At 40.0% G+C, this 17,509-nt stretch overlaps 4 protein-coding genes and 1 long non-coding RNA gene across 11 annotated transcripts in view; 3 read left to right on the forward strand and 2 right to left on the reverse strand.

Moving 5' to 3' along the window:
• The first annotated feature begins 942 nt into the window (after positions 1–942).
• LOC116853834 (exocyst complex component 2) lies at positions 943–6,827 on the forward strand. The gene is made up of 11 exons (XM_032835096.1): positions 943–1,174; positions 1,387–1,687; positions 1,761–1,956; positions 2,039–2,540; positions 2,613–2,908; positions 3,031–3,215; positions 3,292–3,406; positions 3,494–3,772; positions 3,902–4,228; positions 4,321–4,505; positions 4,588–6,827. Exons 1-11 carry the CDS (start codon positions 1,066–1,068, stop codon positions 4,772–4,774), a joined length of 2,682 nt encoding a protein of 893 aa, XP_032690987.1. The 5' UTR covers positions 943–1,065; the 3' UTR covers positions 4,775–6,827.
• Positions 3,877–12,781, reverse strand: LOC116853832 (putative phosphoenolpyruvate synthase). Its single transcript, XM_032835085.1, has 21 exons — positions 12,634–12,781; positions 12,325–12,506; positions 11,888–12,038; positions 11,358–11,512; positions 11,141–11,279; positions 10,846–11,026; positions 10,669–10,776; positions 10,327–10,551; positions 9,902–10,029; positions 9,675–9,803; positions 9,265–9,476; positions 9,035–9,180; positions 8,560–8,841; positions 8,338–8,488; positions 7,677–8,216; positions 7,284–7,586; positions 6,437–6,826; positions 6,025–6,353; positions 5,817–5,901; positions 5,417–5,717; positions 3,877–5,255 (listed from the first exon to the last, which is right to left on the reverse strand). Exons 3-21 carry the CDS (start codon positions 12,000–12,002, stop codon positions 5,197–5,199), a joined length of 3,978 nt encoding a protein of 1,325 aa, XP_032690976.1. The 5' UTR covers positions 12,003–12,038; positions 12,325–12,506; positions 12,634–12,781; the 3' UTR covers positions 3,877–5,196.
• LOC116853835 (cleft lip and palate transmembrane protein 1-like protein) overlaps positions 12,642–17,509 on the reverse strand; it is a 10,468-nt gene continuing 5,600 nt past the window's right edge. Inside the window, exons 2-9 of the mRNA XM_032835097.1 lie at positions 15,321–16,096; positions 14,887–15,001; positions 14,531–14,745; positions 14,172–14,451; positions 13,880–14,068; positions 13,360–13,568; positions 13,019–13,270; positions 12,642–12,907 (exon numbers count right to left, since the gene is read on the reverse strand). Coding sequence (XP_032690988.1) covers positions 12,817–12,907; positions 13,019–13,270; positions 13,360–13,568; positions 13,880–14,068; positions 14,172–14,451; positions 14,531–14,745; positions 14,887–15,001; positions 15,321–15,568 — 1,599 coding nt within the window. The 5' untranslated portion in view covers positions 15,569–16,096 and the 3' untranslated portion in view covers positions 12,642–12,816. The remainder of the gene's footprint in view (positions 12,908–13,018; positions 13,271–13,359; positions 13,569–13,879; positions 14,069–14,171; positions 14,452–14,530; positions 14,746–14,886; positions 15,002–15,320; positions 16,097–17,509) is intronic.
• Positions 13,213–14,114, forward strand: LOC116853839. Its single transcript, XR_004380042.1, has 2 exons — positions 13,213–13,308; positions 13,838–14,114. It is a non-coding gene; the product is annotated as an uncharacterized LOC116853839 (long non-coding RNA).
• LOC116853833 (flocculation protein FLO11) overlaps positions 16,307–17,509 on the forward strand; it is a 22,208-nt gene continuing 21,005 nt past the window's right edge. For 4 of the 7 annotated variants that reach the window (XM_032835086.1, XM_032835094.1, XM_032835089.1 and 1 more), the window contains exon 1: positions 16,307–17,335. Coding sequence is in view for 1 of the 7 variants with exons in the window: in XM_032835095.1 (XP_032690986.1) it covers positions 16,854–16,873 (20 nt within the window). In the remaining 6 variants the exon portion in view is untranslated. The remainder of the gene's footprint in view (positions 17,336–17,509) is intronic. The other 3 variants (XM_032835087.1, XM_032835090.1, XM_032835095.1) reach the window with 1 other exon arrangement.

The raw sequence follows: 17,509 nt of genomic DNA on the forward strand, positions 1-17,509 counted from the left end.
ATGAAACATTTTGGTAAATATTCATAAAATATTCAAATAAATCTTATAAATATTTTGTAAATATTTTATAAATATTTTGTGCTGTCTGGGTTAATGGATGAAAAGGATAGAGAATAGTAGTAATTGATGTAATATGTTCAATAAATGTATAAAAATGTGTATTAAATATAGTCGAAATATTGGATGTATATCAGTTGGACACGGGGCAATTGGACACAGTCCAATCACAAGTCGCTGTTCCAAGGGACCCTACAAATGTCTCTAATTACACGGTGCTGTGATTGGCTGTGTCCAAATGCACCGTGTCCAAGTGCACCGCTCCCGAAATATTACAATCTTAACAAAGAAAGACATAACTGCTATATAACATAGAACTGCTATATAACAAGAGTACGTGTTACGTCTATGTTATATAAGAGTAATATTTTGTTTGCTGGGATAATTGTAGTAAAAAATATGGAAAAATTAATTTATTAATGAGTTGTAGATGGATACTGCAAATGTGGGAGTTATTGGAGGTTTGTTTTTAATAACAGCATCTAAAGTTAACTCTGAGGACTCTTTATCTTTTAATAACTGGCCATGTTCCATGTACTAAATCGATTTCAATTAATGACATTTTTTACATTATTTGATATTATTATTAGACTGCCTCTCTTTCTCTCTCACAATTTTTATAAAAGCCATACTGATACATTACTGATTGGGACACGACGTCGGACATACGACGATCCAATAGCCAATAGAAAAATTTATTTTTTAGAGACAGTACATCACTAGCTAGTAACTTTAAAAAGTGCAATTTTGATGCATCCACGAGATGCATTCAGCTACCTCTGTTGCAAATAAAAGAACGCAACCTATGGGTTGCGGTACTTTATAAATTTAGGGACTTTAGGCTTAACCGACTGTCTAGCGCCATCTAGTGTTTATTACTAATAACATTATGAAATTTTTGAAAAACTAACCTCTTATGATTATCGAATAAGTGTGATACAGTGCGATTTATATGAGACAGGCGTGACAGGTTGTTGTTTCTGACGACTCGACGATATTGTTTGTGAAATGGGACCTCCACCTGTAGTCACTGGGATATCGCCTAAAGAAGGCCCACCTGGCACTCGGGTGATAGTTCGCGGAGAGTTTTTAGGAAATAAAGCTCAAGACCTTTTAGGTTAGTGTCGCGTTTATCGCAAGTACAAAATTTATTGCTTCACTAAAAACATATCCCCTGTATCTCCATAACTCATCCGAACACTGATATTTAGCTATCAATCACTCTAATCACACGGAATTGTGTGTGCGAGAGAGAGAAAGATATACATATGTGTGTATATATATATACATATATGTAGTGTCTTGGTCTGCATTTTCTGTCATATACAGGACTGACAATATGCGGTTGCGACTGCTTACTTTCGGCCGAGTGGAAGTCGTCCAACAAAATTATAGCAAGATCGGGCCCTTGCAAGGGCCGCGGTGACATAATAGTGACCACTCGAAGTGGAGGACAGGGTACCTCAACGGTGCAGTTTCGTGGTTATCATGAGACTATAGGCCCTATGAAGGAATCGGCTGTGTGGGTAGAAGAAGCTCCTATGCAGAGTATTGTCTGGGGTAGAAGGACATTGTCGCCTACAAATTATCAACAAGAAGATCCTTTGGGTCTCAGTGTAGAAGGCAATGAGTAAGTCTCTAAAGCTTAATTGCAGCAGATTGCAAATTATATCATGGTATAGTCGCAATATTTTGTCCTAAAGTAAAAAGTTTCCTGAGGACGAATTGATCGAACTGTTTGGAGATGGCAGTGGAGATCTGACGAGCGAAAAGTTTCATCCTGGGTGGTTTTTATTACAGCATCATCATGCCACCACTTTAGAAGATTTGAAAGCCGGCCTGGCTTATCTCAGAAGAAAAGTCAACTCCCAAAAAGAGGGGCAACTGTCATTTCTTAAGGTAAATAAGCTATGTTCTCCAATTATGTTGTTGATGCAACTCTATAAGATTATACACAATCACAAAGTTATATATGAAACAGGCTAATGTAGGAGCAGTGATGGAGCAACTTGATACAATAATGTCACTAAAGGACCAGTTTGAAGCAGATATGAAAAGCTACGGTAACGATTCTACAGAGAAATTGGAGAAAGCTATTAAACAATCCATGTCGGAGGCTAACAAGCTATTTGACGATGTATTGGCAAGAAGGGATAGAGCGGACGCCACGCGTAACGCACTGGCTGTAATGCAACGTTACAAGTTTCTCTTCTGTATGCCAATAAACATTGAAAGGAACATCAAGCGTGGCAATTACGATCTGGTGATTAACGACTATGCCAGAGTTAAGAATCTCTTTAAGAATACAGAAGTGGAAGTTTTTAGGAAAGTACTGAAGGAAATTGATGATAGAATTAGTAACTTTAAAGTATTATTACGAAACAAATTGGAAGAGATGCCGTTCAGTTTGGAAGAGCGCAAGAAGATCATCAGAAACCTCGTCAATCTCGATGTCGAGGGCGATCCAGCGTGGGATGCAATAGGTGCGCTAAAGAACAATCTAACATGTTACTCCCAAGTTTACATGATGTTTTGCGAATTTTTATATATTTCAGTTTCACATGCAAATTATCTGGAGAAAAGTATCGTTAGTGCTGTACATGAGCATCTAGACACACACTCGGCCAAGATTAATAGCGACGATACGAACAAATCGTCCAAGTCTACATCGACAAATATTAAGCATTTGCAGAAGAATAATTGTAACAGCTCACCATCACAAATCTTGTGTGTCGAAGCAGTTTGCGATATCGTAGTGGAACAATTGCCAGACTTATGGAGATTGGGACAAAGTTACTTCACGGGACAACTACACGTGGCAGTAGATGTAGAAAAGCAAAGTCACTTTAAGGTATGAACATTATATACTCAAGTCCCTTTACATCAAACAGACCGGAGAAAAGAGGCAAAATAGCTGCTTCCTCAACTTGATACTCCGAATATAATCCCAAAATACACGACTGTTTATGACAGAATTTAGTTTTATCGAGTATGCAACATGCCATGGAGGCTATGAAAAATATATGCAGTCACGACGTGGAAGCACCGTGGCTTCTACACATTTTACGTTGCGTCAGGCAAATGTACGCGTCTCTGATACATCTGGATTTGCCTAGCGATGCCCTCGATATTTTCGGATCGTTTATACTCGATTTGAGGTATTCAAACTGTAGCTACTTACGAACAATCAATTCAGTTCCTTTATATAACCGACTTTTTTTTCCTGTATAACAGAATACAATGTCTGGTTGCTCTCTTTAAACAAGGAGCGGATGATATAACGGCTCTAAGCCGAAAGGAAATATGGCAGATAGAATATCTAAACGAAGACGGTGGCGTTACAAAATTGGTAAAAAATATAGTAACTTTGTAATTTGAGCGTATTCTATTTTTACTATGAATCTATAATCATATGATCATCTTGTATATCAAACAGCCGTACCTGTTCGAGGAGATTATTTTGGAAATATCGAAGCACGCGCGTGAGACGATAGTCGCCTGTGGTCCAAGAGAAGGGCCTCTGTTCAATAATACGGCCCACCAAATGCTCTATCACAATAATATTAAAACGTTATTTACGTCGTTTACGCGATGTCTACAACAATTGGCGTTTAGCGGTTGCGAGGAAGCTATGGATAATGATGAAACGTCAGTTTCACAATTGATTGGTTCACCATCCGGTTACAAGAGCAAAACCAACAAATATCAAGGACCGGTAAGTCATGAATTTGCCGCGCTACAACGCTTAATAAAGATTACATGTATGAGTTTTTTTTTCTCTCTCTCTCTCATTCTTTTTTGTATATTATAAAACCATTGTAAATTTCTCATTACACATACACAGACATGGGAGCAGTGTCTTTTAATATCGCTGAGCAATATACGATACACACTAAATGCCGTTTTACCAAGAATTGGCGAGTTTCTAAAAGTCCAAGGCTACCCGGAATTATCCACCGCGGTCGGATGGAATTCAGATTGGACGCAGTTAAAGACGCTGGATAACGCCGTTCTGGATGCATATCTAGAACGACGTTGCGATCCGCTTGTTGGTACGATTGAACCTAGCATGTACTTGGGCGGTTTGGAATGGGACTTCGATGCTGAGCCGACGCATTTAAAGCCGTACGCCCAAGAGATACTGGCAAACTTAATCGCGGTCCATGCGGAGGTATCGAATTTTCATCGCGTGGCGCAAAGTTCAGAATATATTATCATATTTGGTGAGATTTTTTTTTTTACATTTTCTTCTTCTCTCTGTAGGTACGCCGAGTTGCGCCGGCGTTGTTGGAGCGGATTCTGTCTCACATAGTGGAGACTATAGCGGAGGAACTTGCACGGCTCATGTCGTGCGTCACGCAGTTTCGTCCAGCTGGAGTTATTCAAGCACGAACGGACATAATACTTTTGAGAAACGCTCTGCAGGCTTACAGTACGAGCAGAGCGAGGTAAGAACCGTCTTTTAAACAACAGAAAAGTTTATCAAATTAAAATTGATTATGATCTAAACGCCCATCTTGCGCGAAACAGAAGTTTTTTCGAAGAAGCTCTGGACGCGATACCGCAACCAGCGAACAGGGAAGATCACACGCGAATAGACGCCCTTTTGTCAAAGATCACTACGTGCATGCGACTACAACTGTTGTGTCTTGTCAGCGAAGGAACGGAAAATATTCGTTACCTGACAGCAGATCCCGAACGCGTTACCACCGTATAACGCGCAATGACCAAAGTATCTTGACGATCAGCGGGTATGTGTTATAATTTATTCAACATTCTATCAATATATGAATTATCTACGCGATATACTATACAATGGACACGGAACGCAAAAACTTAAACCTGATTTATCCCTGCCGCAACTTACGTTCAGCGTCCGTTGTAGAACAGACTTTCTCGCTGTCCACGATGTCGTCTCTTCCATCTCTTACGTGATAATACGTGATAAAAGCCAAAATGCACGAGTAAAGTAAAAGCACAATAAAATTCGCACATGAAGCTTCGAGTAATAAAAAAAGAAAATGTACGACCGTTATATATATATGTATATATATAAAATAACAAATGTGTGTAAAAAAAGGAGAGAGAAAGAGAAGGAGGAGAAGCAGGAAGTTGGACGAGAGAAAGAGATGCTATATGTTAGACCTTCTCAATTAATTGCAACGTACCAACATCCGCAGCTAGCAATACAGTGTCACCTAAAAATAGAGAAACGTCGTGTTATTCACATAAGATTGAGATTAATATACAATAAGTTAAAGATATTTCTCTTGCAGAAATATCGATACAGGTAATTCAGAAAATATACAAGTTTTATTTATTTGACATGATATATGCAAATTGTAGCTATGATTATTACCCGTTTGAAAAATTTGCGTTGCATGTTTGGCTCCAACGATGCAAGGAAGACCATACTCTCGCGCCACGACAGCACCATGACTTATAAGACCACCTAATTCCGTTACGATGCCGCCTAATAGCGGAAAGTACGGGCTCCAACCGATGTCGGTACAATGTGTGATCAGAATATCTCCGTGTTGTATACTTTTCGCCTCAGACAGATCCGTTATTACGCATGCTCTGGCCATTATAGAACCGCCGCAAACCGAGGTACCTTCAACTTTGGTGCTGCTTTCATAAGATGCGGCGTCAAGTGTTTTCTGTAATGAGAAATTTCACACGTAAACTCGAGAGAATACGATAAAAAAAAAAACAAAGGAACACAGTAATTGAATTAATGAGAACTTTCAACGACAAACCTGTATTGGCATGGGCATACCGACGCAAAACTCTGGATACTCCACCTTTGATACTTGATGATAAAGTTTCCTTCTACGTAACGCCCTATAAGATTACAAGCAAAATTGTATAAAAAAAAAGAATAATAAAACAGAGAAGAGAAAACAGAATGCTACGGCACAATAGTACAATACGATATGATAGATATCTCAGTAACAATGAACTTACTTTCGCACGATTAATGGATTGCAATGGTTGTCCAAAAGTTGCGCAATCTCATGGTTCGTCAGGAAAAATATGAGACTTTCATCGGGTATGTGATTTTCCTTCACCATCAAAGTACCAAGTCGTCTATAAGCCATTCTCATTTTATGTACAGCGGACACCGCAAAGTTTTTCGTCATTTCTCTGCGGGTAACAGCTTTACGAGAAAGGGGTATCACCTTTTGTAGAACCCACTTGGTGAACGAGAGCATGGGTGTTTTCAGAGACGCTATGGTTTCTTGAACGCTGAGCGTTTTGCTCACGTAATTCTCTTCGATGGATGTTGCCAGTGACTAAAAGTAATATGAAAACAAATAAATTATATACACGCGTACACTCATCGCAAAAATAACGAGAATAGTGAGTTATCTCATACTTGTATCGTGCTAATGATACTGTCAGGTTTAAGTATCCACGGTTCCGAAATGAAATCCAGTTCCTGAACGCATCTATGACCGTGTTTATCGTAAAAGGCCTGTAGTTTTTCCGCAGCTAAAGGACAATTAGACTTTAACCAGTCTACAGCACTTGCTGTTTCGACCTTGGCAAAGTTTTCCGCCTTGCCACTTTTCCGAATGCACGCTGCTATTTTGCCGAGAGCTATCGGCACTTCGGTGCTGATAACATCGGTGCAGGAACTCAACAGAATAGCAATATCCGCGATATGTTCGGGTGTGATATCTTCACTTTTCGCCGTCAAAAGCGACATCGCTAGCATCTGATAACAGACGCTCACTCTCGATGTGTGAGTATGATACATTCCTAGCTAAAACATAAGAGTATTTTAAATCAATATAATGTATAAGCGAATATATATATATATATATTTTTTTTTTTTTTAACTCATGTAACGCAGCCTTTACAATAAAATGGAATGTAAGTTTTAGAAAAATTTCATATAACGTCGTATCGAAATAGGATACGATAGACACCATGATGCACGAATTAAGATAAAAGTACCAATGCCCGGACATATACTTAATTCTGAACATTCTTATTGTTTTGATTTTTAAGTATAAATACTTAAACTTTCAACATAAAAAAAATATATATACACACAAGTATTGAGTATATACACATTCTGTATTGGGAAATACATACTTTAAATATCCGTATTTAAAGACAACAAACAATAAGAATATCCAGGATTATTAGGTACGTGTCTGGGAATCGTTACTTTTATTTTATCATCAGTTGGATCAATTCTCAATATGTCAACTTACCAAAAAGATCTCTTCGTATTTCTTGTTAATAACATTATATAGTTCAGAGGCTGTCTCGAATTCGTTGGCATTTAGTTCGTATTTGCGATACACGTTGGTAGCATCTTTTACAATTCGCTCGTTTATCCATGCCCATTTGAACATATTGCTGATTTCGTGCATCTTCTGCTTTACGCCGGCGACACCGAGTTTCTCCACTGCGGTCTTATGCACTTCAGGAGTCGTTATCACGCGGCCGCAAACGGCTATGTCCGCCATTTTATTCGCCATCGTAATCTTTTTACCAATAGTTCGCAAGGATGTCTAGTAACGAAAAAACAAGGAAAAAGAAATGATCATTTCTTTGATCCGTTGTTAGTGACGCAAATCGGTGAAATGCAAGTTTCTACTTACGATGCAATAATTCATAGCGCATCTCATACCGACCATATGGAGATAATTGCAATCGTAACCGAAACTCTTCAAGCCTATCGACAGATTTAAAACTCTTAAAATGGTATCGATCGACAAGGGACAAACAGGGCGCGGCAATACTTCGCCAACGTTGGCGAAAGTCATGAGATCGACGTCAGCGGGCACACCCGAATCTAGCTCGTGTATTAGCTCAAAGTCCGTCCAAGCGTTGATAGTGGTGATGGGTCGTGCTTGTAGCAGATAGATATACTCGCCGACAACTGCCCATTCTACATCTCGAGCAGATCCAAAGAAAGATTCCAAATGCAGTCCTATCTTGGCCAGTCGTAGAGCGGTTGCGTCCGTTATCGAGATTTTCAAAGTTTCTCGTTTACTGAGATTATTCATGATCACGCCGTTGTCGCTCAATGATATCTTGTGTCCTTTATTACCCAGCACCGTAGCACTTACAGTTAGGGAATTGTCCCATTTTCTGTGAATCGTCAAGGTGTCCGGCTCGACCGTCCCTGATACCACCGTCTATAAGATGAGAGAAATATTAGGATATTAGGACAGTGTTTTTAGGCGCGTTCTGATCACCATCTATTGTAAATTTTATGTAGTTGGAATGACCCATCGAAACGACATTTATCAATGATACCTCTCCCAAGCCGTAATTGGCTGTAATAATAATGCTGGACGGATCTCCAGTCGTGGGATGCCTGGTGAACATAACACCAGCCGCTTCCGCATCGACCATTCTCTGAACGCAGACGCCCATAAACGCTTTTATCGGCAGTCCATTCTGTCGTCTGTAATATGGCGAAATTAATTGAATACGATTCACTAGGACTAGAAAAAAAAAAGAAGAGAGAATTATAACCTGTACTCGACGCTCTGATATGAAAACAGACTAGCCCAACACTTGGCAACGCTCTCAACAACGTTATCGGCGGTGCGTACACCTAAATACGTCGAATTCTGACCAGCGGCCGAAGTTTCCTCGCTGTCTTCTCCAATAGCGCTGGATCTCACAGCGTATCGATTGTCTATATTTGTTTCGTTTCTATTATTCTTGTCGTCTGACTCCAACTTCTTCAAAGCCTCCAGTATAGCTTGTCTCACTTGCTCCTCGACAGATGTGTTTTGAATGACAAATACTGTTCTAAAAAAAAAAAAAAAAAAAAAAAAAAAAAAATAGATTTCATAAATTGCGAATACGTGTTTGCAACTTAATCAAATTATGATTTGTTTCTTTATTTTCCTTCCCCCGCTCCCTCCCATCCTCCTCTCTCTCTCTCTCTTTCTGTCTATCTTACCAAAGACGACAACTACACTCGTCTTTTTTAAATGCTTACTTTTCACAATAATTTTTAAGATCCCCCTCCTTTTTACCGCAACTGATATCTACTATATCAGCAATCATGTCTCGTAATTGTTTGTCATGCCGCAATTGCCACTCCAAAGCAAAGCTCGTTACACAAAAGCCTCGGGGTATCACGAACTATGACAAAAACGAAATTAACATTTTTATCATCACAAATCTTGAATTAAATAACTGTACGTCATAGTACACAAACTATCGTACATCATTGGTCGTGATGGACGTTAAAGCAGCAAGTGAATATCCCTTTCCACCAACGACACTCTCATTCTGACATTGTTTATCAGCAAAGTGTAGGATGAAACTAGACTTCTGCACAAACGCTTCTGGTCGTTTCAAGTGCTGAATTCTCGCAATCGATACTTTGATTTCATTCGGTCCGATGTACGGATGGCACGTAATCATTACTCCAGCACCTATATGCACAAATCGAGAACTTGTCTCGCTATAGCACGAACGACCAGGTCATTTAAAGAAGGAAATTGTATGTAAAAAAGAAAAGTATGAAATTTTTTGAAGCTGAAATATAATTTTTATTTCCTTCTTTATCCCCCAAACTACGGATTTAAGGGATTATTCGCGCGCGATAGTGTAATCTTGCAATTTGCATGTACCTTTACTGCCGTTCAGTTTTATACGCAAATTGCGTACTGTGATCGCCCAACGCCACGGTTGTCCATTGTAATAATTTATCGCGTCGCTTCCTGTGTGATTAATAATGGTATCGTATTCGGCATCATCCGCTGGAAAAACACGGCATACGCATTAATATTACTTTACGATGCGCTACGATGCAAATTGTGCTTAAGTGTACTAATAATGAACGCTCCAAAAATAGAACCTCGAAATTTAATCCTGTAGTTCGCGGGCACATAATCTCCTTGCTTCTCAAAGTCCTCCATTTCCAGATCCGTCCAGTTGATTTTAGATTGCGTTTCGTTCGTATTGTTCACATGGCCAAATTGCATGCTACAACGTATCGTTGTATTAACATTATCGTTACATTTTAGTTACATTAATTAGTAATAAAAATGTCGTCGTCGTCGTCGTCGTCGTCGTCGTCGTCGTTGTCGTTGTCGTTGTCGTTGTCGTCGTCGTCGTCGTCGTCGTCGTCGTCGCCGTCGCCGCCGCCGCCGCCGCCGCCGTCGTTGTAAGTCAATTATCAAATTACCAAATCTCCGATTCTTTAGCGTACAAGAAATTTTATAAAAAAATAACGACGCTATATATTTTACTTCGTATACTTGTGTATATTTGTCGTCTTACTATGAAAAACTATTTTTGGTTCTGCTCACGCCAAGGTAGTACATGGCTCCTGATGCTGCTACGCCGAGAAATGTGACCGTTCGATGAAATTGATCACTTTCGTGTTTGCTCCAACGTCGCTGACAAAACCCACGTAAGTACAATGCACTGGTTGTGGAATCTTTGAACGTTACTTGTCCGATGGCTGAGCCCCATTGATCAAAACCCGTATAGTCCAGTAATTTGCTGCGATAACAAAAAGAGAAACAGCATTTGGAGATGCGTTACGTATTCAAGTCGCTAAAGCGATCCGTAATGGACAATCAGCAAAACTAACTAATTGATTAACTGATGGAATTTTACATTTTGTGCATCCATTCAGGACCTTTCCATGGCTCGTGCGCCAAAGCGGCCGCGTGCAAATGAGTGCTCCAGTCACCCGGCCATTCAAACGGAGAACTCCCGATAAATCTACAAAATAATTACAATAATAGATTTGTTGAATCTTTCTTTATATTAATAACGCATGGCGTTGCTCACATAAAATTTAAACGAATATGTTCCACGTTGTCGTCGCTAAGTACGTCGTTAAAGCATTGATTACGGAGGAGACCGTTGTAAGTAATTCTCCAACGTCTTCGTGGTTCCAATATCTCAATTTTTAGACCCGAAGAAGACCATTTCTGGCCAGTACCGTCTGTCGCAACCGTATGAAGGTGATCTGTTTACAATGTCATTATACTTTATTATAAATGCAATCGACATTTCCAAAGCATACTCCAAAATATCATGTATTATTCGACAAAAGGTTATTATTAGAACTAGCAAAGCTCACCGGGTAACACATAAACTCGGCCATCCGACAAGGTCACTTGCAAAGCTGATTCCGTTATACGATATCCTCTATGATTCATCTTAACAAATAACGAATTACCTTTCTGATCCACACCATAGAAAAATACACTGTCGCAACTCTAGATATCACAAAAAAATACTAAGCATCCATTTTACTGTGTAATTAGCACAACATTCGGAAACTCGCTTGTACTCACATTCTCATCCATGATAATTCGTGGGTTATCCGGGCATGGATTGAATATCTCTTTCAAATTGGACGTAATCTCGTCGTTATTAAATTTATTTTTCGCCTTTTTCTCCTTAGAGATGCACCAGCGTGCCCACCATAATTTCAGAGAAAATTCTATATCTATAAGATTCGCATAAGCATAACGAGACTTTGATGTAAACGTATCATTAACTTTATGAGTTAAACTGACTATTACGCGCGCGCATGTTTCTCTCGCGTGAAATTTATCACGAATATACTAACTGCGATTATGTGATACACATACATACACGCGCGTTTCTACGCGCGGGCGCGCACACACACACACACACACACACACACGGACGCGCGTATCAGTACACTTGCAAATACATATTCAAAATTGTAATGCGTTATTTGCAAATATATTTTTATATTATAATCGATGTGAATAAAGTAAACAAAGATTTGACCGTCATCTTATGATTCTGCTTGAAAGATATATCTGTTATGTAACATCATTTGAACATGGCTTACCAAAACCTAGATAATGCGAGAGTTGATGTATTTTGCGCTTGTCGAACCAGAGATATATCCAAATAGGAAGGACGATCAGTATTATGATTTGTATGCAACATATGATATGTTCCATCGTTGATCCACCAACGATACGTCAGATCGTTCACGTCTGCAATATGAGTATATCTGATTACTACTACGATCGAATTACGCGAATGTCACCGTTCGTCACGAGAATATCTCTCGGACTATCTGCTATGTCATTGCAAAACCCCGACATGGTACTGCTATTGTTTTTCGTACAGAAAGATCTCTCTCCCTCTCTCTCTCTCTCTTATCGTATATCAAATAGAGCGAAATTCTTTTGCAATTGGTCGTACAAATTTTATCACTTTAGATTATAACTCTTAGAACGCGCGCCAATAACACCCATTTAAAGTATAATAATCACGTACCTCCAGATAGCACGATGACGCGTGACTGCCACCAAAAGAGCTCTCGCACGAATGTATGAACGATGAACCGTTATCTAACACAGTTTTTTCCTACCAATGTCCAATATTAACTGTTGCATAATCTTCTTCTAACTGTTCCTTTATCGTGCCGGCCGTTGAACAAGTTACTAATGCTGATAACACTGTTGCACCGATTCGTCGATAAGGAAATAACATCAAGATTTGATTAAGATTCGACTGGGAAAGTCTAAAGGGAAGCTAACGACACGCTACAGGTGATACGAAAAAACGAAACAAAAGAGTACCTACAGAGTAAATATGTTTCTCTTGTAACAACTGTGTATTAATTAAACTTCCACAATAATAGTATAAATACAATTTCCCGGCATACTGTAAACGCGTTAATATGCTAATCGTAAGTCTTAGGCCGTGAGGAAGAACGATGACAACAAATAACTGTACGAATATTCTACTGATCGTTGCGCTTGTGTATTAGTTTGTTTTCTTACTGGCGTCACCAAAGTCAATGGTTTCCTCTGTTACCGTATCGGTATCCATGCGTGACTTATCTACTGGATACAACCTGTGGGTAACACTGATGAATTTCTATTCCTGTTTTGAAACGCTTCTATGCGTATCTATGTGTTCGAGTGCCAAACATACGTCAATCAAGTTACGCAAATTAAGTACTTACCATCTTTGATACAGATAAATCAAAAAGACTGCATCGTCTCTGAAACAGGCTATTCTATGTGCAGTCGGCATCGTTATAATAAAAGCGAACACGTCATCGATGAACGTGTTGAACGCTTTGTACATAAACGCCCGCCACGGCAGATGTGCTACCGACTTTAATTTGTAATTAACGAACAATTGCGGCAGCATAAAGAGAAATCCGAAAGCATAAACTCCGTTGACCAAGGAATTTATGGTCCAAGAGTACCAACTATAATCCCGAAACAATTCACTTGTTACCAATCCTATGTAAGATCTTATCGTTTGTGTGTATAATGTGATTGATAAGTCATCGTTTACCTTTTATGTGGCTGATAAAGAAGTGAGTAAATTGCACCACCAATAATTATCGGATACAACAGATAACTCAAATAACGCATACTCTCGGCATCGAACTCTCTGGTCTTTACTTCCGCCGCGTTGATGCCGTCGGTTTTAAATCGCACCCTTGGCAAAATGCCATGGCACGTAATCAGTTCCATTCTCGATATCTTTTTTAATTTCCACAACTACATTAAAGACAAAATATATGTTTGAAAAAAAATTTAATATCAATATTAGATTATTATTATGTAACGTTACAAGTCTTGTCACGTGTATTTTTCTGTCGATTTTGCAAGCAGAGTACAAGAAAAAGAATTCTATTGTCGATATAATTATTCCTCTTTTCTTTTTTCTATGTATATGTGTGTGACGACTTTGTGTTCTAATATGTTAACATATTAATTAGTCTATTGTGTCTCATACTGTATTTTAATTGATATATGTCTGTGTACAGTACATGCTGAATTAATGCATGACACTGCTTATGCAAACGTACCTCGATAACGGTGCTGATACCAGTCGGAATGAGAACAAGCAACGAAGACTCCTCGTCGCAGAGGTAAAGAAAAATTACAGTCTGACTGAATGCGCGCCACATCACAGTCCACTTGCTGAGACCTATGAGGTTGCTCTTCTTCCGCCAAAAGCTAACATCGTTTCTGATAGCGAGAAAGTCAAACAACAACTGTAACGGACAATGCATATAAAGAAAAGATTTTTCTTTCTTTCAACTTCACTGTGTGGATAATACGCCTTTCTTGTTATAAGCGCAAGTGACTTATACTCACATGCACACCTGCGATGAAGACAGTACCGCCTAATAGATAGATGTTAGTGTCCGCAAAGATGCCCTTCACTTCGTCGACGTCCTTGTCAGAAATGCCAATGTTCTTCAGGTTTGCTATGGCTGTTTGCACGTGTAACACCAATCTCAGCTTTCCTAAAGACACTGGCGAATACTCCACTGTAACGTTCATCGCGTTGTTCATGATCCGTTGAAGATCTCGTTGACGGGTTTGCAGAAAGTCACAGTTAACAATCGGCAAAAATTTCATCTTATCAATTAGCCTACAAATAAAAACGAAAATTCGCTTCTGCCAATTTAAAACACGTACAGTGCAATTAATAAATTGAGAAAATTGTATACTTTATGTGATCGACGAGTTCAATAGGCATACTGTACAGAGGAAGCATAACGTCGTCCGTCATTATCGTGAATGTCACGCGACTCTTGATGTGTGAAACTGGACGCACAAAAGTATCTTTTGCACTGGGATTCTTTTCACCCAACAACTTGAATACTTCGGCTTCAGGTACTGTGTACTGTGTCATTTTAATCGTAGTATACGACGTATACATGTCCTGCAACATATATACAGCAATTGATAAGAGATCAATTAGAGACTAAACAAATGCAAAAAATAGACAAGAAACAGTAGAAATTTGGAACCTACTATAGACAAAAGCATAGAGATAGTGAATAAAAATGTGTCTTTAGCTTACCTTCTTTAAATCAATAAACGATCTGTCCTGATCTATGAATGCAGGTATTAATAGTATATGCAGAAATAGCGTTCCATTATCCTGTGTTTTGCGTGGAATATTCAATGTTGTTGGGCTGGAGGAAAGGAACATATCCATTAAACTTATATGCACACCGAGCTCTTCGTAAGGTTATTTCAACAGATAGTATTAAACATAATTCTGATTTAATTCATATTTGTTTCAATCCTATCTTCATGAGAATGAGACAGACAATGCTACGGTGAAACTTTAGTGCCTTAACGCCCACGGAAACAGTTTATGAAAAGGAAGGAGAAAACTCCGACATGTGTCAATAAAGATGAATTATAAAAAACTGGAGCTCTCAACAAATTGACTGAAGACTTGAAGAAAATGAATATAATATCGACTAGATGGATCAAAGTGATGCTTACATGGTTTGTGCTCGAGTGTAATCGAAATCATACGCCGTGTACGCAAGATCGACATCCCTGGATTTCTTGGAGACAGAGCTATAGATGTAAAGATTCAATTGCGGTCGCTCGTTCAAATAGGATCTAAGACACGGCTTACCATCCTCACAGGTTGGCGATACAAACAGCAACGACAACGAATAAATCGAATAAATGATATATGCTAGAAATATTTCGGAAAGTATAATGCTGAACGAGAACCACTGCATTTTTTTAAGATAATCCTTGTAGGTTACGCGTATCACAACAATAAATGTACAAACGACATTATCCTCGTATACGCTAGTTTTCCAATAACCCTCAGATCGGTGGCAAGCGTGCAACTGTTTATGCTCGATCGAATATGTTACACCGGTGTGTTACAGCGATTACGCTATTATTTCACACAGTCGTATACACCGCGCCACTCTACTCACTGACAGTTCATTGGCTCGCGTGACACTTACGTGTCAAAAGCAATATTCGTATATACGTGCATTCCTTGACGTCACCTTTCCACCATGAGAATTTTCATTTTAAAAACATACCGTTGACAAACTCGCAGCTGATCGACCAACGCGGACGGACAACGTGCGAAACTGCTTGTCTCCCGATTATCGATTCACGATGGCCTCGACTTTACCGATGCGCGCCATACCGTTGATAAGAGAATTCAGTTTAGTCACCTCCAGAGGACGCCACTAGCATGAAATCGGCGCGCAAATTGTTTCAATCAAACGAAAAGTTGAGACGTCTCTCTGAAACGTAATAGTGTCGTCGATGTTAATTAATTTGATAGATGATACACTGTATAGACTGAATAGACGGAATAGAATGGGTGTGGAGGAGGCTTTCACTTTTTTCATGTTTGCCAAACGAACGATCGCGACACAAGAAACCTCAGGAGACTCCATAGAAATCATTTGACATTTAATTTTTTTCCTATTTATTCCAATGTTTACCTTCATTCTGATAAAAAAAAGAGCACTTCACAAACCCGTACATGTGATCATTACAATGTGATTTTTCTCAAATTAGATATATTAATATGATTAAACAAAATTGATGGGGATTTATTAGAGACAAGGAATGTACGTATGCATGTATGTATATATTGCATGCGCGCGCTTTTTTTCCAAATCATCTCTCGTCGTTCACCAGCAATCAACGGTGTAAGCACACCCCTGAGGTTCATGACGAGCGTGCGCAACGTCACACGAGCACAAGTGGAATACGACGCGAATGGTCATGGTGTGCTGTTGCGGAAGAGCCAGAGAGCTCGTCTCCTACGAAGCACAGCTGGCGCGTACCGTCAAGATGTAAGACGTGAGGGTGCAGGGATGTCACCTTAGAAAGCTGTTGGGCCCGAGAGGCCGCGAGAGTGTGAAAACGAGAGGAAGAGAGCGGGAAAAATAGAGAAAAGAAAGGAAGAACCGGACACAACACACGAGGAGTGGAATACACAGAATGGAGTAGCTGGAAAAGGGGATCGATCGCATCGTACGATAGTTGGCAATGGAGGACACGAGACTGGGGTAAGTACTGTGTCGTTTCCGGTAGTCTCTGGGTCTACATACATACGTGCGTTCGTACTACGTGCATACGGGACGGGAAGCGAGCGCGCTCTCGTCGAGAGGAAAAGTAGGGCGTCGGGGGTGAGAGATGTTGGAGGTATCGGAGGAGCGGGGTGGTCGGGCGGCGGGGATGGTTGTCCTGCTTTTCGCCGCGACCTCGTCGCTTCGAGCCTCCGGGAACAGAGCGGAACGGGAATGGAGTGATTCTCCAAGGCGGGGAGTGTCGCGCAGAAGGTAGCCGAAAAGAACAGTAGCGATGTCGACGTCTCGACGACGGTGCGTGCGCGTCGACGAGTGCAACAGAGTGTCGACACGAGGAAGGTGTTGGTGATGTTGGTGCTAGTGATTAACGGTGGTGGCAGCAAAACAGCACCTTGAAACGCCCCCGATGAGCCTTCTAGAGGGACGAGGGATGGATCTCGAGTGAGTTGTAACGCTTACGTGTTGAAGGACCGGTATGAATCTCGCTGAGTCTCGGGTTTTCGATGCCGTACGCACACACGTGAAAGATAATTTTGATAGTCGCGCGCTTTCTCTCTCTCTCTCTCTCTCTCTCTCTCTCTCTCTCTCTCTCTCTCTCTCTCTCTCTCTCTCTCT

Source organism: Odontomachus brunneus, unplaced genomic scaffold (assembly GCF_010583005.1).
Source record: "Odontomachus brunneus isolate Ranch 3 - 2012 unplaced genomic scaffold, Obru_v1 Obru_scaffold_006, whole genome shotgun sequence".
In the NCBI taxonomy this organism is placed as follows: domain Eukaryota; kingdom Metazoa; phylum Arthropoda; class Insecta; order Hymenoptera; family Formicidae; genus Odontomachus; species Odontomachus brunneus.

Coding starts and splice junctions, on each gene's coding strand:
- LOC116853832 (XM_032835085.1), bottom strand. CDS start 12,002: ATGGAACATATCATATGTTGCATACAAATCATAATACTGATCGTCCTT. Junction 11,280..11,357: donor GAATTATCATGGATGAGAAT/GTGAGTACAAGC, acceptor TGTGATATCTAG/AGTTGCGACAGTGTATTTTT. Junction 10,030..10,326: donor ACCAAAAATAGTTTTTCATA/GTAAGACGACAA, acceptor GATACGTTGTAG/CATGCAATTTGGCCATGTGA.
- LOC116853834 (XM_032835096.1), top strand. CDS start 1,066: ATGGGACCTCCACCTGTAGTCACTGGGATATCGCCTAAAGAAGGCCCA. Junction 3,773..3,901: donor CCAACAAATATCAAGGACCG/GTAAGTCATGAA, acceptor ACACATACACAG/ACATGGGAGCAGTGTCTTTT. Junction 4,229..4,320: donor TAATCGCGGTCCATGCGGAG/GTATCGAATTTT, acceptor TTCTCTCTGTAG/GTACGCCGAGTTGCGCCGGC.